The 24,396-nt window shown below is 43.2% G+C and overlaps 1 protein-coding gene across 4 annotated transcripts in view; it reads left to right on the forward strand.

Annotated features, from left to right (window-relative positions):
* Positions 1-21,512, forward strand: part of Mtcl1 (microtubule crosslinking factor 1) — a 124,685-nt gene extending 103,173 nt beyond the window's left edge. For 2 of the 4 annotated variants that reach the window (XM_076836777.1, XM_076836778.1), the window contains 5 exons: positions 3,778-4,032; positions 8,799-9,095; positions 10,990-11,021; positions 14,176-15,715; positions 20,948-21,512. In XM_076836777.1, the coding sequence (XP_076692892.1) occupies positions 3,778-4,032; positions 8,799-9,095; positions 10,990-11,021; positions 14,176-15,715; positions 20,948-21,142 (2,319 nt within the window). In that variant the 3' untranslated portion in view covers positions 21,143-21,512. Of the gene's footprint in view, positions 1-3,777; positions 4,033-8,798; positions 9,096-10,989; positions 11,022-14,175; positions 15,716-18,277; positions 18,317-20,947 lie in introns of those variants that run through there. The other 2 variants (XM_076836779.1, XM_076836781.1) reach the window with 1 other exon arrangement.
* Positions 21,513-24,396: the final 2,884 nt, after the last annotated feature.

Raw genomic sequence — 24,396 nt, forward strand, 5'->3', positions numbered from 1 at the left:
TCTTTTTAAAAAAGATTACTCCAGCTTCAAGATAGAGCGTGAATTAGAAACCATTAGAGTTGGATGGATTAACCAGGGGTCTATAGATTGAGATCAGGGAACTGCTGAACTAGAACAAGAAAAAGTTTTGTTTTGTTTTGTGTTTTAATGGTGCTGAGGATTGAACCCACAGTCTCCTGTATGCTCTATCACGGAGCTACACCCCTAACTTTTTGATGCATCTTTACACTCACTAAACCCTCACTAAAATTTAGAGTGCTCTCTGAACATAAATGTAGGCAACAGGCCTGTAGAAATCACAGGTCTTTTCATTTCATATTTCAGTTATTGTGGTAATGAGAAGGAGACCTTTGGCTTCAAAGGTCTTGGAACAGTAGAACAGGTGAGAAATAGTGTTACTTTAAAGAAAGCCGTAAACATGAAAGTTTAAAAGGAAAAAATAAATAAAAAGTAGAAAGTAGTAGGACCTAATGACCCTTTAAGTAGATGCTGTGGAGTGAGTGGCAAGCAGCTGGCAGGCTCTTGGGTTTCTAGTGTGGGTACCTGGGTGATAGTGCTCTTCACCAAGACAGGGACCAGGGAGAGAAGACAGTTGAGCTGGAGAAGGAAGAGGCTGGATTTGAAGGGTCTGCCTTGATAGGTAAAGGGGAAATAGCAGGCCAGGCTAAAGACATATGTATGGTCATGGATCATTAAACAACAAGAATGCATACTGAGAAATTTGTCATTATGAGATGTCATTGTATGAATATCATAGAATATTCTTAGACAAACTAAGATGCCTGTGTCTTCATTGGCAATATAATCTCACAAGAACACTGTTAGATACATAGTCTGTTGTTGACTGAAATGTCTTTATGTGATTCATGGCTGCACCTGAGAATAAATAGGTGGTAGTGGAAATCATGGCTGTGAGTGGAATCCCCAGAACCATGCAGAATAAGAGAGGCTCTAAGAAGGAACTTGAAATAGCAACCAGAGAAATCTGTGGAAGTCCAGGAACAAATGTTGTCCCAGAACCCAAGAGAAGAGAGGCCACAGAATTCAGTGGAGTTCAACACAGATGCTTTGGAGAGGTCAAGATGGATAAGAGCTAAAAGAGTTTTGTTGAACTGATAATTAGGATGTCACTGGAAAAGTTAACAGCAGTCCTCACTGGACTCTGGGGCTGATGCATGTTATAATGCAAGGGGAGTAAAGGAAGAAAGAGGGCAGCCTCTTAAGTGAAAGGAGATGGTCATGGGAGTATGCTGGCTTGTTTTTAGAAGTCAAGGGGGACTTTATTGTGTGGGGTTATCAAAGACATAGGATTCATAAGTCAGCTGCTGGATTGGGATCTGAGCAGAGACGAGCAGGGAAATGAGGAGTTCTGATACAGAGGAGTTTGCTATCACTGTGTCTGTGAGCAGGTTAGCAGAAGTCATTTGCTATCATGGAACGGTAACTGCTTGAGGAGATGCCAAAGAGGAAGAGCTGATTGCTAGAGAGCACTTGGGATCTGTCTGCAAAAGCATCAGCACCATGTCTTTCACTTTGGATTGCTCAGAGAAAGCTGTAGTAAATTGAAATTCTATGGAAGTGCATGGTTCCTAATTATCTTCTGGCTAATTGTGAATGTTTTGTCCCTATTTTGTTTCTGTATTATCTTTCTACTGGAAAGAAAAGTATCATCACCACCACTACCACCACCACCCCATCACCTGCACATACACATTTTATAACCAACTGATCAAGAGCATCCATTGTTTCTGCTCTTCACCTCCATCTGTCACTATCTCAGCCTGTCACTGTCCCACTGTTATTGTCCTCCTCAGGAGTTTGCCTGCCCCACCCAGCCCCAGGCCTCAGATTCCCTCTGTTCCTCTCCACGAAGGCCAGAGTCCCACTCAGATTCAGAGGGAAAGCAGCATGAAGTTCTTGCCTTTATTACAGAGTTGAGGTTCTTTGTTTGTTCTCTCCTTACACATCCCTTGTGGGCAAGAACTTGCTGTTAAACTGACCAGATTCTTAGCAACCTGATACCAGCAGATGGGCTTTCTGAATAATACTGGCTAGCTGAAGTCTTTGAGCAACTGATTTCAAAATAGTTGAAAGTATCTGTTTAGACATAGATAATAAGCTATTAAGTGGTTTTAGTAGGGCTTTGAATAGCTTCATGTATGAATAATGAAAGGAAGTCGATTTAATTTGCAGCGTTTACTGGTGACATTAACTCACAGCTAAAATTAAAGAAAATCCACCCTGTTTCTAGTTTCAACTCTGTTAATAACTGACCACATCTTTAGGAAAGTCCTTTAAGACTTTTTGGCTTCTATTTCTTTATTAGTGAATTGGGAATAAGGTCATCCTATAGGACTGCTGTAGAACCAAATGGGGAAATATATGTAAAAAGCCCTTTCTTTAGAAAGCGTAAAACTATAATATTTTAAAATTTTGCATTTAACAAATATAATAGATAGTTTATTAGTATAAAAACAAGGCACACAACAGCAGGCCCAGGTCCTTCCTCCTGTCCTTTATGCTGTTACCATCATAATTTACTTCTACCTATTCTTTGAACACACTGTGCATTACAACTATTTTTGTTTCCAGTTAGTGATGTTTAAAAGCAGTTACAAAGAAGGAGAAAATGAGTTTTATACTTACATCTATTTATGCCAATTCCATTGCCTGTTCTTTCAGTAAATCAAAGCATCTGTTGATATCATATTCCTTCTGTCTGAGGAATTTCCTCTGCCATTTCTTGGAGTGCAGGTCTTCTGACAAGTATTTTTTTCCCATTTTTGTTTGTTTGGAAGTATTTTTCCTTTGTTTTTGAAGTATGTTATATCTGGGTATAGAATTCTATCTAGTTTGACCAGCAGTAAAGGATGTCACTCCATCATCCTCTGACTTGCATAATTTCTGATGAGAAGTCTTTTGTAATTCTCCTTTGAGAACAGGCAGAGTATAGACTGTTTAGTGGTCATGGAAATCAAAAGTATTCAGATAAAAAGAAAATTGGTCTATTTAAAAAAATTTTTGTTAGATGTTGATGGACCTTTATTTTATTCATTTATTTATATACGGTGCTGAGAATCAAATTCAGTGCCTCACACATGCTAGGCAAGTGCTCTACCACTGAGCCAAAACCCCAGCCCCAAATTGGACTATTTTATGATTTCTGTTACATCATGATGTTTCACGGGCATCCAGGGAAAGAAGGACAAATACTAGACTCTCTACCATTAGAGACCAATACCTATGCCCTAAGCTCTATTTCCTTTCTACGTCACATGTCTTTTTCTCTGTCAGCTTTTAAAAGTTTCTCTTTATTTTTCACCAGTTTAAATACATAAGATGTAAATAGACATTTTGTTTGTTTCTGGTATTTAGCGTCCTGGGTGTTTGACAAATACTATTTGAAGACTATTAGTTTCCATTGCTGTCCCATCCCCAGGTTCCATCTAGGGACTAAGGAGAATAGGGACAGACATGATACTTGCTATTATAGAGCTGTACAGACAAGAGATGGTGGTGACTTAGGCTGGGAAGGGAGCTGAGAAGACAACCATAGGAAGGTACATGGGCTTGCTGATCAACATTCTGTGTGATTCTCTGTGTCAAAGGTTCTTAATTCAGACTTTAAAAACGGTATTTGTTTCTTCCATGGGTTTTGGTCCAGTATTGGTTTAAGCATGTTTCCAGGGATCATATGTAAATATGCTGAACCTCTTTCCACCCTTTAATGCCAGACTGGTCAGGGAAATGAGTTCCTGAGCCTTTTGTCTTTGACAGCTGGAAGAAAAGACTGAGAAGAACTTAGGAGAGCTTGACTCCTCCACCGAGAGCAAAGGGGCCCTGAAGAAGGAGAGGGAGGTGCACCAGAAGCTTCTGGCTGACAGCCATGGCCTGGTTATGGACCTGCGCTGGCAGATTCATCACAGTGAGAAGAACTGGAACCGAGAGAAGGTAGAACTTCTGGATCGCCTGGACAGGGACCGTCAAGAATGGGAGCGGCAGAAGAAGGATCTCTTGTGGAAGATAGAACAGGTAAGCACACACCCCAGATACCAAGGCACAGGCAGGGTGTGGACTGCTCTATGGTCCTGGAAATCAAGAGTCCTCAGAGGAAAAAAAAAGAAAATCAGGTTACTTTATGCTCCTCATTGCATCAGGATTTCATGAGTGTACAGAAGAAGAGGGAGAAATATCAGAATCTCTAGTAGTGAAGACCTACTCCTATGCCTAGCATCGTACAGATGTTTTTTGTTGCAAATTTTATGGGCATCTTCCCTGTGTATGCAGGGGAAGAGGGTAACTTTTTAAAGGAATCTGAAAACAAAATTTCAACAAGGAGGTTATTTCAGGTCGTATTCAGTGATTTCTGCCAAAAAGCAAACTAATGTTTAAGTTAGCCACTAAAAATGTGGTCACAGTGACTGCTCCAGCTCAAAAGGAATTGTAGTCATTAGGTAAAGAAATTGCCGAGTTAAGTTGAAAGTTAGGCTATTTGCTGTGATTGTACCTGCTGTGATTATTGCTAAGCTGTGATTAGGTAGGAGTTGAGTCAATGGAGTTAGCTGGTAGCTCATCATCTTCAGCTAAACAAACAATTGGGGCACTCAGATGAATGTGGAGGAGACGGGGAGTTGTTTTTCTACTGCCTAGATAATCAGTCCCTGCATTGCATCAGACAGAACAGTTTGCATAGTTGCGATAGTTCACAGGTGATGCACAGATTTGATTTTCACATTACACTGATGAATATTTGGAATTCCTTCATGGCTGGATTTTTACCTAGCAAATGATTTTTTTTCAGCCTATCGTATTTATAAATTCACAAGGCTTCAAGGAGATGTATTAATCAATAAGAAACTGAGATCATGAAAAAATATCCTCATTACTCCATTATAAATATACATACTGCCTGCATCTAAGTGGGACCCTTTTGAAAAGTATGCTCTTTATATGGATAAGAGATGGTGCCTGTTACACAGGAACAATGACAAAGATAGGTTTAAATATAATGTCAGCTAGGAAGGGGAGAAGAATAGATTAAGTGGTTTTAAAAAACAAGTCCAGGAGGAAGAAAGTGCACTGCAGATAGATAGGAGCAGTTCTTCCTAGATCTGGCCACTCACACTAATGAATCATGTTGCTAATATTTGATATGGCACCATTTCAAAATCCCCCAAATCCTACCAAGAGAAAAGTTGGCATTTTCTGTTTGGCTCAGAAATGCGGCACCTGTGAAGAGTTTTCCATATAAAATCCCAAGTATCTGTGATCTGCTGAGTGAATTGGTCAGTTAGGTGGAAATTTCAGGGGTAGAAGTAGCATGTATTTTTACAGAAATGGTCACCAATATATCATATCTAGTTTTAGTTGACTAGTGTTGCAGTAACCCCAGATAGCTTATTACCAGGGACCTTCCCTCTTGACCTCTGCTCTAGGATCACTTGCCTTGTATGTCCCTCCTCTCTAGTCCAGTGAAGGACATCATGTTTCTGCCATAGCCCTCTCAGTGTCCCCCTTAAGCAAGTCTTTTAGATGCTTATTCTACTTTTAGGAATACAAGTGAGACCCACCTGATGACACTGAGCTTTTGAAGTGTCAGAGACTTTAGGATGAGCTGTTCCCTTGTTTTGAGACTATATTCTGGAGAGATAAGGATGGTCAGGAGCTGAACTCCATTTCCATAATGTCGGTATTGCAACAATCCTGTTAAAAAGACAGCCTCAGACTTTCTGTCTGGGTTAATACCCTGGAATATCCCGGATCTGAGCCTGTGAGTTTCAGGCATTTACCTGCTGCTCAGACTCAGGTGGCTTTCACAAATAAGTTAAACCTTTCTTCCCAGATAGTCAACATTTTAAAAGAAGATTTTATAAATCTTGGTGCCTAGTCCCAAGAGTTGGGTGTAGCACGTATAGGAATTCTCTGTAAAAGAGGACATTGGATCAAGTATGTATGGGTATGTATATACATGTGCAAGTGTGTGCAGATTTTGTTTATCACTTACTGGGTTGTTAGTTCACTTGACTTTGAGCTACACATTCCATAGTTAAGGAAGAAATGTAATTGAGCATCCATCACAATGACTGCTCTCGATATTTGACTCCTTGGTAAGTCATGTAACCTTGGCTATGATAACCTAGTACAGATGGTGAGAGAAGTCACTCTAAATCCATTTTCCACTTCTAGAACACATGCTTCATACTTGTCCGGTGTCATTAAATTCCTACATAATTTCTGCACCACATGAGGCATTTTATATGACAAATGAGTGTGGGAATGTGGTTCAGGTCCTACAATGCATTGCGTCTATCTTATCCACGTCTCTTGTCTCAATCCACATTTGATTGGGGGGTAGTTAACTTTGATGGAGTCACACTACATTTCTCCTTAGAATTGCTAAGTTTTCAGTTAGACATGCACATAATGTCACTTGCTGCTGTACTTGCTGTACTTACAGAGCTAAAAAGGAAAGCTCATGTGTCATCCATTCGCCTTCCAGTGATTTTCTTAAATCAGCTGCCTTTACAACGTGAAAGGCCCTTCTTTTAAAACCAGTTAACAAAGCAACCTTTTTTCTTTCAACCAGTCTGGGTAAGGTGATACTCTTGAAGGCTTATTGTGCCTCACATTATTTGAAATGCAAATCTGTTAAATTTTCTATTTGTATTAAACATTTTCTGCTGCAAGATTGCAAGTACAGGGTGCTGCCGCCTGGTTTGAAATGACTGCCCTAGGAAACCCTATCTTTTAAGGACCCATTATTCTATTACCACACTGCAGAGGCATCTTAGCCACAGATACCTCTAGCTACAACCACTCCAGTTCATTTTTAGGAAACCTAACACTTAGCAGCTTTAGTGCAAGCTGTTCCTGGCTGCCTGGGTTTATTTTTGAAATCCCACTTTACTGAGTTAGAACGCGCTTGTTCATAGCTCTCCTCTTTAGTCATTCTTTCTCCCTCTTCGCACACACCCTCAGAGCACATTTAGGCTTCCAATGTGATTCTTGCATTTTAATTCCTTGCCCAAAATAGCTTGGAGATGATCATGTGTTAAAATGAAATTGCGCTGACATGCATTAAATGAACATAATTAAAAGCTTTCTTTTTTATTTATTTATTTTTTTAAGAAAAGCATTTAGCATATTTAAGAGAACTGCAAAGAACTGTGTCATTGGGGAGGGGGATGAGAGGAAAGAGGGGGCTGAGCTAAAACCTAGAGTGATTTGCTTGTTCCCTAATTTGACTGTGAACCTGCGTCAAAACCTGCCCTGATGCAGAATCTCCATCTTTCTCATAAAATAAAAAGAGAACCTCAAAAATTACTAAAAATAGTGAAAGTTCTTTTGTCCCCATTGTCTCTCTTGGCTTCCTTCCTGATGGCTTACAGGGCATACTTATGTCCAGCTTGTTGATAAAGGTTTGAATTAGGACTCTTAAGATGCAGTTTGTGTACAGATGCTTTCTTAAAAATCCATTGGTCCACATTCAGAGGAGTTTTAGAATATCCTGGCACCATCTTAGCACTTTAGGACTGCAAATATTTGCTTGGTCCCCCCTCAGGTCAAATCCAAATGTCACTTTCATTATTCAGATAATTTACATATTCAAAAGATCAGGCAATCCAGGAGAGTATGTGAGCTCCTCATCCAGTAAAGACCTCATTAGATATTCGTAGGTGGAAATAGCTTCAGGTCCCAATTGTGCTTTCTGTACATGTTTAGTAACAGAGGCAGTGAGGCAAGACTGGAGAAAGGAAGGGAGACTAGTCATAGTTTTTCTGGGAAGTATTTGCCTGTCTGCCTCAATAGTCTCCTGTGATTTTAAGTAGCTTCCTTTCTGAACTGCCCCAGGAGATCTCCCAATGCTCTAAAAAAAGGCAGGTAAATCATTTACCTGCGTGCCCCTGGCCTTTACTTGAGCCTTATAGGTGTCCGGCCCCTCTGGGTTGCACCTTGCTTGCTGACCCCTGTCTGCCTATCCCCATTTTACAGATGAGGAAACTGAGCTGAGCAGAGTTGGAACTTCAACCTGTCACCAAACAAGCAAAGCCATAAATTCATGGCTCTAGTTCACATCTTCTAAATCCTAACTTTCCTGTGCTTGCCCATTACTGCTTAAATTTATCAAGTCAGGCAAAGAAGTGTAACAAGAACAAATGTGGCAGTTTTCTTCTGCATCATACCAGATCTTCAGTTGCCTTTACCACAGAGCTTTAATCCTCTCCAGCAAAGTGGGAAGTATTTTTAATGCCAAATGATTATAACCCACTTTGATTATTCAGGTTTTACATAGGACCTTGTACCAAATGCTTTGGAAAAAGGTTAGGAAAGTTAGGAAAATCAGATGCGCCCTCAGAAGTTTTTATATCAGTGATGCTATTCCATCAAGTATGCCTTAATCGCTGAAGGTAATTCCGAGAGTTCTAAACATATTTAATTTTCAAAGGACAAGTATGTAAATCTCATGAGCATGGTGCTAAAAGGTATGAAAAAAAAAACCCATGTATTTTAAAATTAAGATGAAGAAAAAAATCAAAGAAATATTTGCATCAGAGTTGACAAAAATACTTGTATGTGGTAACTGTAGACTTTTCTAGTTCTGTGCTTTGGTTGAAAGCATGTATGGCATTGTGTTACATTTTGAACCTAAGGTCAGAACTGTAAGAACATTTCTTTCTTGCCCAGTCTTTCAGATGGACCCACAGGTAATCCTACATTATGTAGAAAGGATGGTCTTCGGAGGACCATCAGACTGAAAAGCAAGGCTAATTATTATTTCCATTTTTAAAACTCTCAAGTTGCAGAAAGAGAACAGTCCTCGGAGAGGTAGCAATTTCCTATGTGATCAAAAAGAAGGAAACGTCCGTTCCTTTCCCCATCAAGGAGGGCTCCGCATGCCCCGTCCCATGGCGATATGGCCCTGTGCAGACACTGACTCTATACCGTTTGAAGACCGGCCGCTGTCCAAGCTGAAGGAGTCGGATAGGTGCTCTGCCAGTGAGAACCTCTATTTGGACGCCTTGTCCCTGGATGACGAGCCAGAGGAGCTGCTACCCCACAGACCTGAGAGGGACTTCAGGAACTGCCTCCCTGAGGTCAGCCTGGCTTTCATTTACTCTCGTTAACTGTTGCAGAATGACCTATGAACTGAGTGAAAATGAAATCTTTGCAGTGCTGAGGGTTTTGCTTGGTGGCCCTGATCCAAACTCCTCTTGTGATCTGTGGGCAGTTTAATTTTGCCACCTTCTTTCAGGTTGAGAAACACCAAGTGTCTTATACAAAATGAAGGTCTGGAGAATAACCGTGTTCCACAGAACCCAAGAGAAAGTAAAAAATACTGGGGAAATATGTGTTTTTGACTTTTCTTGAGATCATGGTTTTCTGGTTCTAGAAAACTAATAACTGAAGAAATTCTGCATTAAAGAAATTTCCTGATGTTTGGAAGTAGAAAATATCACTAAACAATAGCATACTATAAATATCTTATTCTGGACAAAGTGGGGAAAATTCTAAAACTTAGAATCCACATGTAAATTAGATTACCAAATGGGTGATTAAAGCTGCATACTGAAAGTTCCAGAGCATGATGTAGGTTTTTCTGGTTTTGTCATCTTTAAAACCTCATTTAAAAATTTTTTCCTAGAAGTTATTTCCCTGTGAATTAATTTAATAATCACTATCCATCATTTGGTCTCCCAAACATTTAATACTTAGAACAATTGATGTGCAATAATGTTGTTGAAATATGGGGAAATTATACAGGTTGTGTAACCCTTATTCAAATGTGAGGTCTAGAATTGTTCGGGATTTTTTTGAAGATTCTGAAATATTTTGCATATACATGATAAGATATATCGGGGATAGGACCTAAGCCAAACACAAAAATCATACATATACTCTATACATGCAGCCTGAAGATAATTTTTGTAGCATGTGAATGATTATGTGCTTGAAAAAATTTCATGATAAGGAATCTTCCACTTGTGGTGTCATGTCAGCACTCAAAAAGTTGCAGATTTGGGAGCATTTCAGGTTTTAGATTTTCTGGATTAGGGATGTTGGACCTGTTTTTCAGTCCTTGCCAATGAGTTAAGTGCAGTATCCTCATTCGTGTGTATCAGGTTGGGAGGACATCTACACAGGTCCACCATGGTGCATCTAGAGGCAATGTCGTATAGTCCAGTTTCACTGCAGAGAGAATGTGGGACCAGGGGTCAAACCCTGGGTGGTAGTTCTAGCTGTGTTGTGGCTGGAACTGCCATGCTCTTCTGAACAGCAGAGACAAGGGCACGCTGGCTGAGGGGGAAGTGCCCTCTGGTGTTTACTGTCCTGAAGAATATGTTTCATTACCATGAAAGGCTTGCTTCTTCAAAGCCACATCAGCATGAGAGTATTTTCTCAATAGACAGCCGGGTCTCTACTAGCACAGCTTTCGTTCTTCTTAAGGGGAAGTCACTGTAAATTCATTTCTGATCCTGAGAATGTTTAAAACCAAGCAAGTGACCAAGCCTAAGAATGTTACCATAGCAATTGCCATAGCAAGATAGGAACCAAGGGACATCCAACTCCTATCTCATTGTGTCATCCTCTGTCTTTCCCCCTCTCCTCCCCCCTCCTCCACCCCTTCTCTCATACTGAGACTTATTCAGGTCATTCCAAGAGCTGACTTTGAAGTTTATGCAGTTGGAGAGGTCTTCTGAGGAGGCATAGGAGCAAGTCACTTCCTTCATGATGGGTTTATAGCCAGTTTTTCAAGCTCATATGGGCTCCTCCCTGCACTGTGGACGCTCCAACCCTCTCATCATGCTGTCGACTCTGCTTTTATTACTTCAAAGGACTTAGGGCAGTAGCACTCCTGACCAAAGTTTGGCCCCAGTGTGTTTTAAATGGTGCCTCCCCAAGGGAGCAGAGCAAAACAAGTCCCTTAAAGTTGAGGATCCTAAGCAACCAAAATTAACTGATTCAGATGAACTTATTTCTTCTTTACAGGAAGAAGAAAATCACAAGGGAAATCTTCAAAGGTAAGTAAGATTGATAGAAATAATAGATTGCTGAAATAAAAATCTCTCGGGCTCCAGATTCTATCTTGTTGATGCAGTCTGTTACCAATCTTCAAAAGGACTCCACATTTAAGTAGTTGATTTTGTATTATTTGTTTCATAAATATGTGATTTTTGAGGATGAGCAACAAAAAGGCTAGATATGCCATCTTCACACGTGTATTCTTTTTATGGTAAGGACTTTCCAGTTATAGCTGTATTGCATATAAAAAGAAGTGCGTGTGTTCAGTGGTTTTGAAAAATCCATGGAAAACTCTCCTCGTGAGAAGTTTGGAAAGCCTCCTCTTGATATATGAGACATTTTATATACTATATATTTAAAGTTCCAGGAGGGCTTGTTAAAAATGTTCTCCTGGCAATAATCCCTGAAGAAAATATATAGTGGTTGATATTGTTGGTGTTAGTTATATACCAGTTTTTCCCCCCCTCCCTGGTTTTATTTGCTCTGGTTTTTCTTTATAGATGAATACATATTGTTTCCACTACATAAATTTTGTTCTCAGGCAACTTGCCATTTTTGGTTCTCCCCATCCTTGATTTTCTCATGAACTTGGAGTCTGTGGATGACTGTCTTCTTTCTTTTTGCACTGTCAGATCCATGTAGCCCACAGAGTTGCCCAGGGCATGTTTCTGTCCTTCACTGTCTTGTCTGGTCTTCCTCGGGCAGTACAGGGCAGCATTTGAGAGTTTAGGCACTAGTGCTAAAAGGTCTTGGGCTCAAATCACTACTGCCTTCACTGGCCCTGTAATCTTGGGTACGTTTCCTAACTCTTTGTGCCTCAGTTTCCTTATTTGTGAATAGGAGTTCTTTAGATTTTGCAGCTTACTTGTGTTAATACACATGAAACAAAGCAGTACACAGGAGAAGCAGTGATCGAAGTTTAGCTGTCATTGTACCTACCTATTTTACCTATCCATGGAAGCATCCTTGTCAGTGCCCAGGTCAAGGTTAGAGCCACTCTCTTTTACCCACCAAGCCACTGAGCTTTCTGTTTGCTCCCTGTGCTATACAGCTGTTTCAAAAAACCTTATTTCTATTGGGAAGCTGAATTAGGAGGATTTTAAGTTCAAAACCAGCCTGGGCAATTTAGCGAGACACCCCCCCCCTCAAAATAAAAAATAATAAAGGTTAGGGTATAGCTCAGAGGTAGAGCAATTGCCTAGCATGTGAGGACCTGGGTTCAATCCCCAGGACTGCAAAATAATTAATAATCATTGTCATCATCATCATCTTGTTTGTTTCTGTAAGTTTCAAAAACAGTTCATACTTGTGATAAATTAAACAGTATCAAAATGTCCAAAGTTAAAAAAACAAATGTGAAGGGAGGGAGAAGGGGAATAGCTAGGAAGGTGGAAGGGAGACGGTCATCATTATACAAAATACATGTATGAAGATGTGAATTTGGTGTCAACATACCTTATATACAAACAGAGATATGATAAATTGTGGTATAAAGGTGTATTAAGAATTGTATGCAAAAAAATGAGAGCTCATGTATAATGGCATAATTTGGCGTGAACATACTTTATATACAGTTACAAAAAATTGTCATGTATGTAAGAAATAAATAAAAATAAATAAATAAATAAATAAAAAACAAATGTGCCCTCCCTCCACCCACTTTTACCTCTTGCTTCTAACCATGTGGTGGTCTCCTCCATTCTTTCTTCTATGTGCCTGCAAATGCCTACACATGTTCCAAGTACATCCTGGTTTTGTAGTTATTTTGTGTGTTTGGCCACTGCTAAATTCAGTGCCACTTCTTTCTCTTTATCATTTCTGTTCCACTGCATTTGGCTAAGCCCCAGAGGCATCAAGCCACCACCCCCATAGGTGACATTGATGGTACTGTTCACTAATCATACAGTACACAACTTGCTCAAAGCGCAACTCAGTTCTGGCCTTGTCCTGTAGAGGCGTAACCTATGCACTCAATCTAGGACCCCTGCATCAGGACCTGTGCTGATCTAGAAGTGAGATATAAGCCTCTGTTTGAGGAGGTGAGGGGACCCAAGGGAAGCAGGTCCAGTTGTATAGACAATGATTCTTCGTTTGCCTTACCTCCTCCCCTCACTCCAACTGGAGGAATTCCAGGCCACAGAGATCCTGTTGCCTGCATAGGTGAATGTAGCCAGCCCCCAGCCTCCTTCCTGACCCACTTCTTTGCCCTGATGGGTGAGCAAGCTGCCCAATCTCCTGGCATCCCAGCACCTCTGTCTATGGGAGGCAGCCTGTGAATTCTTGTCAGGTTGAAATATGTGGAATGGAAGTGCCAACATATCCAGGAGTCTACACCCAAGCCACATCTGTCAGCCAAGAACTTGCCAAAAACTCATGTATCTGAGGGAGATTTTCTCTTATTTAGGATATAAAGGGGGAGCACAAACACATACCCAAAAAGACTGGCCATAAAGAAGGGAGCACAGAGAGAAGAGGAGAATTGAGCCCTGCTGGGTGAATTTGGGCAGGGCCTGGTGAATCCTTGTTTGAAATAGTACTTGGAAACTGTGTGGCAATCTATGGTTTCTACTTCCCTTCCTTTTCCTATGTCTTTCAAGTGGCCTTTGGAGATTGTTGGTCCTTGCAGCCAATAGAAGACAAGGCTGGTTAGGTGATGAGAGACTTCAGAATGTAAGGATTCTGTTGCGGTCTCTCTCCACCATGTACCTTTAGCTTATTGAAGATAGAGACCACGTGGTGCTCATCTCCACAGGATGATGAGTGTCTGCTGATGCTGGACCTTAGTAAGTCACAGTAGGGGTGTCACTCAAGGCATGAAAAGAGAGGCCAAGCAGCAGTCTGGAGTCCCGCTGTGCTTATGGTTCAGCCTCACCCTTCTCCTTTCTGTGGTAGTTGAGGGTTGGCTGTATTAAATTCTGACCAATGTGAAGTTAAAGAAATGATTCCAGAGCCACTAAAAAAAAAAAAAAAAGTCCAGTAAACCCTCAAAGGATGAGTTCCGGAGCAGAATCCGTCAAGCATCAAATGTGTTCTGTGTAGGTGGAGGCGGATGCCTTCATGGGCACAGCTCACGTAGCCAGAGCACAGCTGCTGTGGGACATCAGGGCCTCTCTGGTGGGTTTCTGACATCCTCTGCTTTCCTACCTTTCCCAGGGCGGTATCTGTGTCCTCCATGTCTGAATTCCAGCGCCTGATGGATGTCTCCCCCTTCCTGCCTGAGAAGGGCCTGCCATCTGCCAGTAGCAAAGAAGATGTCACCCCACCCCTGTCTCCTGATGATTTCCGCTACATTGAAGAGTTCAACAGCAAGAGCTGGGACTACACACCCTCCAGGACTGGGACAGAGAGGCCTCCGGACCTCTGGACAGACAGGACCGAGGGGGTGCGGGCAGGGCATGAGGCCAGTGCCGAGCCTTTCTCTGATTCCTCCTGGTACCTGACCACGAGTGTCACCATGACCACAGATACCATGACCAGCCCAGAGCACTGCCAGAAGCAACCACTGCGGAGCCACATCCTCACTGAACAAGCAGGGGTGCGCGTGCTTCACAGCCCACCTGCTGTCCGCAGGGTTGAGAGCATCGTGACAGGTGGAGAAAGCAGGAGCCGACTGGAACCCGAGGGCCCCTTTCCCACGAGCAGAGTCAGAGGGGGCCTGGGAGATGTCAAGGGGGGCCATCCAGAATCTGTGCTCAGCAGGTGGCCTTGTGCCTCCTCTAGACACACCCGAGACTATGTGGAGGGGGCTCTCTGCACCTCCCTGGGGTTTGCCTCCCCATTGCACAGCCTGGATATGTCCAAGAACATGAGTGATGACATGAAGGAGGTAGCCTTCTCTGTTAGGAATGCCATCTGCTCTGGTCCCACTGAGCCACAAGTCAAGGACATGGCCTGCCAGACCAATGGGTCCCGGACAACAGGGACACAGACTGTCCAGACCATTAGTGTGGGCCTACAGACTGAAGCCCTTCGTAATAGCGGTGTCACCAGCAGTCCCCATAAGTGTCTCACGCCAAAGGCTGGGGGTGGTGCCACACCTGTGTCCTCTCCTTCCCGTAGCCTGAGGAACAGGCAGGTGGCCCCCGCCATAGAGAAGGTACAGGCCAAGTTTGAGCGTACCTGCTGCTCTCCAAAGTATGGTTCTCCCAAGCTGCAGAGGAAGCCCCTTCCCAAAGCCGACCAGCCAAATAGCAGGAACTCACCAGGGGTGGCCCAGAAAGGGTACAGTGAGTCAGCGTGGGCCCGTTCCACCACCACTAGGGAGAGTCCCGTGCACACCACCATCAACGATGGTCTCTCCAGCCTCTTCAACATCATTGACCACAGCCCTGTGGTACAGGACCCCTTCCAGAAGGGGGCACGGGCTGGGAGTAGGTCTCGCTCTGCAGAACCCAGACCAGAGCTGGGCCCAGGCCAAGAAACAGGAACCAGTTCCCGAGGAAGGTCACCCAGCCCCCTTGGGACAGGCTCAGAGACGTGCAGGGAAGAAGGGGGAGAGGGCACACCGGTGAGGCAGGACTTATCCGCTCCCCCTGGCTATACACTCGCTGAGAGTGTGGCCCGGATCCTCAACAAGAAGCTGTTGGAGCATGCCTTAAAGGAGGAAAGGAGGCAGGCCAGCCACGGCCCCCCAAGTCTTACCAGCGACAACCACATAGGAGAAGCAGTCACGGCTGAACCAGGGTCCATGGAGGTAAAGAATGAAGTGTTTCCTGCTCTTCCATTTAGCTGCCAGGCACATGGGAATCTGGGATGGATTTGGGACAGTGATTTCAGGAATCACTGTCAATGATTGTGAACTGGGGAAATGGGTTGGGGGTTAGGGAGTATGAAAACACAGAACCCAAGCAACTTCTTAAAGAAAACTCATCTTACTCTTTTCAAAATCATCAAGGACATGGTTTGGTTCAGATTTCATCCTTTAAGTGATTTTTCTTACCTGTTTACCTGGGCTTTGCACCCGGGTCATAGTTTGCCCTCTTTGTGCATGTCATGGGTGAAAATTGAATTGTGTGTGTGTGTGTCTGTGTCTCAGGACTTTTACATGCTACAGATATTTGTATGTGGCAATGTGAAAGGTGAGTTGGGGGGCTTTTGAGCCACGTGGATATGAGCACATCTTCTGTCAGGAACTACAAGAACAATATTTGGATTCCCTGGCTGACTTCAGTACAGAACAGCAGTCTGGCATCTCACAAATCACCCTTTTGTGTCTCTGAACCCCTCTAGCAATAAAATCAGGATAAATCAAAATATCTGCCTTAGTACAATATGATGATGATGATTGTCCCCCCTCAAAATCACTTAGAAATCAATCAACCCTGAATTCTGTTCTGATACATATCCCCAGGTGGTATTTTTGCATCATATCACTATAAAAAATAATTCCCATTTCCATACCAAGAATGAGCAAAATGAAGCAAATAATATGATTATGCTGGTGGTGACTATAGTGTTGATGCCAATTTTATGGTTTATGCAGACTGAAAGGACAGTGCTGCCCCGCAGGTGGCCGTGTATATGTGTGACACTTGCCGGTGTTCCTAAGTCACCAGGAGCCCAGCTACGCACATGCCATACTAGCCTTCTCTAGGCCCCTGTCTCTCACAACAGTAAGGGGGGTCAGGGAGGACAGTCATATGCTCCTGGGCCACCCCACTGCTTTCTGGCCACCACCAGGCAGCCTGGCTTCATGGGAGAGAATAGAAGGAAGGTTTGTTTCTGGGATCGCCTGCCTTACATTTCCCCTGGGGAAAAAATGGGTAGATCCCAGCCCAACCCACCATGGAATATTTAACACAAAATATTATAGAGTTGAAATCTAACATAGGACAAAACCTGTACAATTGCCAATGACCTACAGAAATGGTTCAGCCTTATACAGTTATTGATAGTATGTGGCCTACTGGTCCAAAGGTTTGAGTCTTGGGATAAAGTTGTTTACACCCTCTGTTTGACTGTTCTTGGGTGACAAATAATGTCTTCTTTGATCTTCTCTTTCCTCAAACCTTCAGGAGCCCTCAGGTAAGCACTTGAGGCTTGGGAGGGTCATTATATGTGAATACCTTGCCTTCTCAGGGCTCTGGAGAAAGGGGCTCAAAGCATTGTTAACTGGCTTTGTCTGTAGTTTCTACTTGTATTAGAGAATAAACAGAAATTAATTTTCAGGCACCAAAAAAAAAAAAAAGCTTTGATTTACTAACACTGAATGCTGCAAGCAATCTGTGGTAACATAAAGAAAGAGGTTTAAAGACAGAATCACAGCATTGTGGCATGCAAGTGGTTATGTCAGTGCAAAACTGTCCTCCTTTTGTCTGCAACTAGAGTTTGTCTTCCTTAGTGTGTTTGCCACCAAACAAGGTGATTCAATGGGAGCATTTCCAGGACTGAGAACCTGGGTGGAGACTGGGCAGCACTTTGATGCCCTGGGCTCTTTTTTCCTTTTCTGTTACAAGTTTGCTTGGTTCTAGATTCTGGTAGAATTTTTCTGTTTGAATTGACGTAGTATATTAGGAGCATTGGTGATCCCTTCCCTTCTCTCCATGGATTATGTAGTAGCTCTAGGTTTTCATTCCAAAAATCAGCAGATGCTGATTTCTCATTCTGATTTCCCAGCCCACTCTGAGCACCCTGCTATGGAATCTTTCCTGAACATACACTCAGACATCTAGACACAGGGGTGACTCGGGCAGCAGGACGTGTCCCTTATTGCTTCCCACTCATCCCACGGGTGACATAGTCTTCCTCTTCTCTTGAAGCCATGGCCATCAGCTCAACAATGCAAAGAGAAACTGGGAGGGGGAGTTCCGGTGTGGAGAGAACCAATGATCTTGGAGTGGAAAATGGGAGGGAGATGACTAAGCACAGGCAGCAGTAGCTTGCCTGTTGTGACCAGAACAGACCCAACTGTGTAGTGGCCTCTATCATTTCCAGCAAAACAGCCAGGCCACTTCCACTTCTGTGTGCCAAATGCTCATGGGTAGCTCAGGGAGCCTGGAAACCAGAAGGGAGGTCCGAGGCTCTTCGGTGGGTTCTTCTTCTCTCTGTAGCACTTGGCAGAGGACAGCCTGTGTCAAAGTGCTGCTGCTACTGCCCCAACCCCATCTCGGAGTGAATGTGGGGGACCTCAATTCCATCCTGGTGGCTGTCCACAGGCAGGAACTTTGCCCCTCTTCCACTGTGCTCATTGACTTTTACTGTTCTGTTTGAAATGTACTTTCAAACCTACTTGCTTTTCTCTTCTTTGTCTGTCTAGAACCAAACTGTCTTACTAACTGCCCCATGGGGACTCTAGCCCTGCCTGCCTCACGCTGTAAGTGCCTTCTTCCTCAGTTCCCAACTGTCTCCAGAGAGTCATGTGGGTAATTTGTGTAACACGTGGTTGGTGTCTGACACTCATCATCATGGGGTGGGAGGCATCTGCTCCATGCTAACCCCAGGATCAGGTGGGCCAGCTTGTTTCCAGGCACAGCCTAGGAATCTCAGATGCCCCATTCACCCTGTTCTAGGGTTGACTGCTTAATGTCAAGAGAGGTTGTTGAGTTATAGAGATTCTGCTGAGACTTCTCCTCTCTTTGTGTAGCCAACATGCTTTCATAGGAGAGAGCCACTGGTCAGGAGGGGACATCTCAGCCACAAGACTCTTGCCTGAGGAGGTCTTTGAGTCCAGCCTCTGTTAGTTCTGTAGCCCCGACCACCGGCTCCTGCCCTCCCTGCTCACTGGCGTTTTGGTTGAGCATGTGTGTTACCATATGCTGGAATGAGGTGGGACCATAATGTGCTGGGACTTTTCTTTTGTTTTCAAACAGTCCTGCCAGAAGGAATAACCCCAAATGTATTTTGTCCTTCAGATGAGATAATGGGTGACAGAGTAAGTGCTTGATAAATACTTGTTGAATAAATAAAACAACCAAGCTATCCCTGCTCTACGTGTCTCAAAATGGCCTTTGAGACCTGAATGGAGCAAAGCATGTGAGAAAACATACTCTGATTTTACTTGAGGATATGGATACCCACCTACCTCATCCACTGGCCTAAATCTAAACTGTGGAGTACAAAATTATAGTCAGCTATCAGAGGTAAAAACTAGTCCCTGGGGAAAAAAAATGACGAAGTACATGAGAAAGCCATTTACAAGATGGATGCTACTAGGGCAGCATCTCAGGACAGAGGCCTGTGTGGCCATCATGGTGGCTTTTGAGGAAAAGGAAACATTGCTTGCTTGTAAGTGCTGGTGTGTAAGGAAGGAAGACCTCATGGTCACACAACATTTCTTCCTTTATAAGCAGATACCACTGAAGAGGTGGTGCATCATGGTCTAAGAAGAGCCCATTTTTGTTCAGCAACAGTCAGGTGGGAACAGGGGCTAAATACAGCTACAGCAGCAGCTTTATCAACATGCAGCACACACAACAGTTGTATGCACAGTATACAACGACTCAACACTCACTACTCTTATAATCATGCAAGCAGAGAAAAACTGCAGCAGATTTTCCAAAACATGTGTCCCCCAGTATCAAGCAGGTGGGCCCAGGTGGGCTCGGTAAGCACATGGCATCCTGGCTTACTTTTTATCTCAGGGGCACCAGTGGTGTGCCAGCAGAGAGGACAGTCTGCTTGTCATGGTCCCATTATCATAAGTGCGTTGCCCATCAAGGCCCTTTCTATGTCTTATAAGGTGCCAGCCATAAAGTAGGCAGGGACCCTGAAGAAGTGATCTCCGGTGTTAATGTTCCTTTTGTGCTGATCCCACCAGGGAATCTGTGGGTCCCACACTGTCCTTGGGCCGAGCCATCCTCACTGGCCAACTCCACACATCCTCCACGTGTTCCGTCTTCTCCCGAGTGGCATTGCCTACCCATTCAGCACAACCATCTGTCTTTCCCCTGTTGCTGTTCCCCTACTCCCATGGCTAATCTGTCATTCTGGTCTTTTTAGTTGCTTGTCACGTCTTTAAATCCAAGTCCCTTGCTGACTTTCTTTGTGGATCCTTGTTCTGTGTCATCCTTCCTGTGCCTTCCATTGACGTAATTCACCTCCCGGCTTTCTGTGAGTGTCACTTGGGTTCCCCGCTGTATCACTGTTTCCTCATACCATAGCTGTTTACATTTCTGTATTTCAGCAACTTCCAAGATTGGGTATCCTTTTTCTTTAACATTGCACACTACAGACAAGTAGCTCAACATTCTTTAAAAACAAACAAAAAGTACCTTGAGAATAAGGTTTAGAGGTGATTTGCATCAAGGTTGAGCGTGTCTTGTATGATCAGTTCTCAGAACATCAGGGTGCCTGGAACACAAAATCACAAGTGCACTCTGATACCAATTTGTAAAAATGCTGCTACATTTAAGAGTCATTAAAGACAACTAGAACTCAATTAAAATTTCTGCCGGCAGCATTTTTTCCATGTCGTGGGAGTTTGTTTTGCCCACTGCCAATCAACTTGGAATAAACAGTAGCAGAGCTTGTTTCAAGACAAGTCTTACTGTTAATCTGGTGGGCTGAAAGCATAGTTCTCTTCCTGGGCCCCCAGTAGATCTGGTTGACTATACCTAAATCGTTCATTAAAGAAGGCCAGTGGTGGGGTCAGCTTAGTGGGGTTCTGCCAAGGTATGTACAGTTGCTGTCCTTGGTCTTCTGCATGTCCTAGCCCAATTCTGGAGGGGCTCTGAAAACAGGCCTATCTCACAGCTTTGCCATTTCATTCCTAATCTGGTATCTTCCCATTCATATCACTGACTTCCCCTGTTTGAGTTCTTTCACCAATCATTTCAAATCATTTTCCATGAGCGGAATATTCATTCCTGTTCAGAAGTCGTCCGTGGTCTCTTCCATGTAGCTTAAGTCTGTTGGGAAGAGGGGGGGAATTATCCACTATGAAACTGCTGGCCTCAGTAATGCTGTCTTCCCTTTCTCGGTTCTGAAGGAACTGCCTTGCCCTGCGCTAGCGCCATCCCTAGAGCCCTGCTTCTCCAGGCCCGAGAGACCAGCAAACCGTCGTCCTCCATCCCGTTGGGCAACACCTTCTCCCACTGCCTCACAGTCTCAGCCACTCGGAGACCAGACCTCCTTGGAGGAACACGGTGATGAGGATCCCCTGGAGGAAATGCCACACCCGTGATGCAAGCTTGCATGGATTATCACAGAATAATTCACTGTAATTTGCATAGCCACACCATCTTCACAACCAAACTCTGCCCCAAAGGAGAGATCTAGTTTTCTCAAGGTCAAAGAATGTTTTTTTTTAAAAAAACACACAGCTGCTGAATGTCCAAACCTGTGAAACTGAGATGTTTCTAGAATGAAACAGCAAATGTGCCTGTAATAACTTAATTTTTTTCATAGCTCAGAAAACTATTTTTGTCTCCATCTTTTTTACACACAGTATATTAAAAAAAGAAAAACAGGTAAATATGGTATAAATAGATATAAAATATAAAAGTTTTAAAAAATGTACATTTTAAGAGATTCTGAACACCCTTGCTCTCAATCCTGACTGCCTCTCTGTTAAATTTGCACTGTTCTGTTTTGGTTGGGTTTATCTCCATGTTGAACTTAGAGTGTTTTAAGTTAATTTTATTTGTCAATGTTAACAATTTTTTAGGAATTTTTAAAAATGCTTCAGACTGTCTGATTCAGTGAACTTTTTGTAGTGAAAAAGCCATGGAACCAGTAGACAAGACAGATGTTCTGGAAACTGGAGGGATGCAGGTCAATGTTTTTGAGAAGGCACAGAATCCTCAGACGGGCGTAGAAAATTCACTGTATAGTCCACATATTAGTCTGCCCGAGTGCACGTCTTCGGGTGCATGTACATATGCTGCTGTCCTCTCCCTCACCTAAGTGTGTGTCCGTCTGGCCCACTGTAATTGTGAAGTTCCTTGTACTGTACTATTATCGTTGGTCCCCTTGCATTGATGAGATAACAGCACCATTTTTAAATTATTGTTAAAAGATTAACCGGCAATGTACAGAGTTCACTCAGAATTTTCTTGTTTAAGGAAAACACTGCAAAATCATGAGGATACCAAATTGAGACAAACGGTGGTGCCTCTGAGTCTGTCTGAGACCATGATGAAGTAGAAATAAAAGCTTTTTCGAGATGGCGGTGTGCTCTCAGGTCTCAGGTTTCACATACCCTCCGTGTCTTCCTGAGAACTCCAATGGAAAGTTTTCTGTAGCCAGGGGGGTGGTGGGGAGGGGCTTGTGCAAAAAGCAAACAGCTGGTCACACATCTCACTGGGATGCACCCTTGCACATGATCACATTGCAGTTCTATGGGACTCTGGGAGGGTCCCTGGGTAAAGGAATGCCTTTATTCTCATTGCAAAAGTCAAAACTGGGAAGAGGATGGGAATTTGAGGAAACAGTTACCTGCAAGTCAAGTGTGGCAGGCCTCTGTCCCCTCCACTCAGGAAAGAGGGAGTGGCCAGTAGCTCCAGGAGAGGCAGTTCCCTCTCTGGCAGTGAGACATAGCCCAAACTGGTGATATCAGTTAGAGGTTAGCACAGGGGATTACAAAGGAGTGTGCTGCCCGAAAGTCCAAAAAGCACTATTCCAGCCACAGTTTCTGACTTCAACGTTTCATTAACCCAACAGTTTCCTTATGTACATGAACAAGTGGAGTAAGTCCTATTCCCAGCATGACTACAGTTCCACCTTTAAGCATATACTTTCAAAAAACAAATGTTTGAGCATATGGAGAAATGGGAGCCCTCCTGTACTGTTGGTGCAAAAGTAAATGGTCCAGCCACTGCAGAAGGCAGTATGGCAGCTCCTCACCAAACCAGAATGACCAGATGATCCAGCTGACCCCCTACTGAGTGTATACCCCACCCCCCACAAATTGAAATAAACTCAGATACTTGTACACCAATGTTCATTGCAGCATTATTCGTGAAGATTATGAATAAGGTGGAAACAGCCCATCATTAGGTGAATGGATAAATAAAATGTAGTTATATATACACAGTGAAATATTATTCAACTTTGGAAAGGAAGGCAATTCTGGCACCTGCTACAGCATTAATGAACCCTGAAAACATGATGCCAAGTGAAATAAACCAAGTCACAAAGATTTTGACAATTACTGTATATTTCCACTTACATGGGGAACTAGAGAAGTCAGATTCATAGAGAAGAAAATAGAATAGTGGGTGCTAGGGATTGAGGGTAGGAGGGAATGGGGAGTTTGTGTGTAATAGGTATAGAATTTCAGTTTAGGATGACAAAAAAGTACTGGAAATGGATAGTGGTGAGTGTTGCCCAGCCATGTGAATACACTTGATGCCACTGAGTTGTACTTTTGAAAATGGTTCAATTGGTAAATGTTACACATATTTTACCACTTTGAATGCAAAAGACAGATATTTCACTTAATCATTCTAGACATAGCTACAAACCACCTATTAACAAATTGGTTAGTTTTATAGGGACGGAGGATATAGTTCAGTAGAGCACTTACTTATCATGTGTGAGATCCTAGATTTGATCCCCACCCTGTGTGTGTGTGTGTGTGTGTGTGTGTGTGTGTGTGTGAAAGAGAGAGGTGCCCGTGGTAAATGCTCCAGGCACATCAACATTCTTTTAGTTGGAAGAACCAGCCAACTAGGAAGGAAGTTATTGGTTCTCATAACCCAGCCTCAAACTATGCCACCAGGATTCTAGTTAGTCTTCGACTCTGCTGTGTGATATTTTATTGTTAGAGAAACATTCCAACAACAATGAAGCCTAACAGCTCCTATTCATCTGGAAATTTCTGGGGAAAGGAGATCTCTTACCAGGAGCTCCAGCAAAAGCCCAAGGCTGATGATCCTCATTGGTCTAGAGAAAGTCACAGGTCTGGCTTTGATCCAATTACAGTGTTAGGTTGACCCAGTGAAGGAAAGTGAGATGCTATCTAAATAGAGAGGAGAACATGCCTGGAAGGTAGTAGGAACCCTAAAAATTTCAAGAACAAGCTATGGCCACCAGAAATCTTGGCATCTGGTTGGAGGAGATAAAATTCCCAGGCAAAACAAAAGAAATGCAAAAATGGTCTGGTAGAAATTTCAAGTACAGTAGGGTTTGGATAAGCAGCATTTCAACTTGGAGGGAGGCATTAATAAGCACGGTCACATGAGGCAGTGACACACACACTAACTGGGCTGGCTGCAGAACTTTGTGTGACCAGAGCCACAACAGGCACACAGTACCTTGAGAACTGCTTTGGAATTTCTAATTATTGGACAAGAATTCTTGAGACTGTATTGTGAAGCCACTCCAACTTTCTAACGCAAGGCAAGACAGTAGGATGAAATCATTTTCCACTGTTCCGGCCAGATAAATGCTGAGACAGCTCCTTGGGTCCTACGTGGCTGCAAAGGCAGAGCAGCT

This window comes from Callospermophilus lateralis, chromosome 17 (genome assembly GCF_048772815.1).
Source record: "Callospermophilus lateralis isolate mCalLat2 chromosome 17, mCalLat2.hap1, whole genome shotgun sequence".
Taxonomy (NCBI): domain Eukaryota; kingdom Metazoa; phylum Chordata; class Mammalia; order Rodentia; family Sciuridae; genus Callospermophilus; species Callospermophilus lateralis.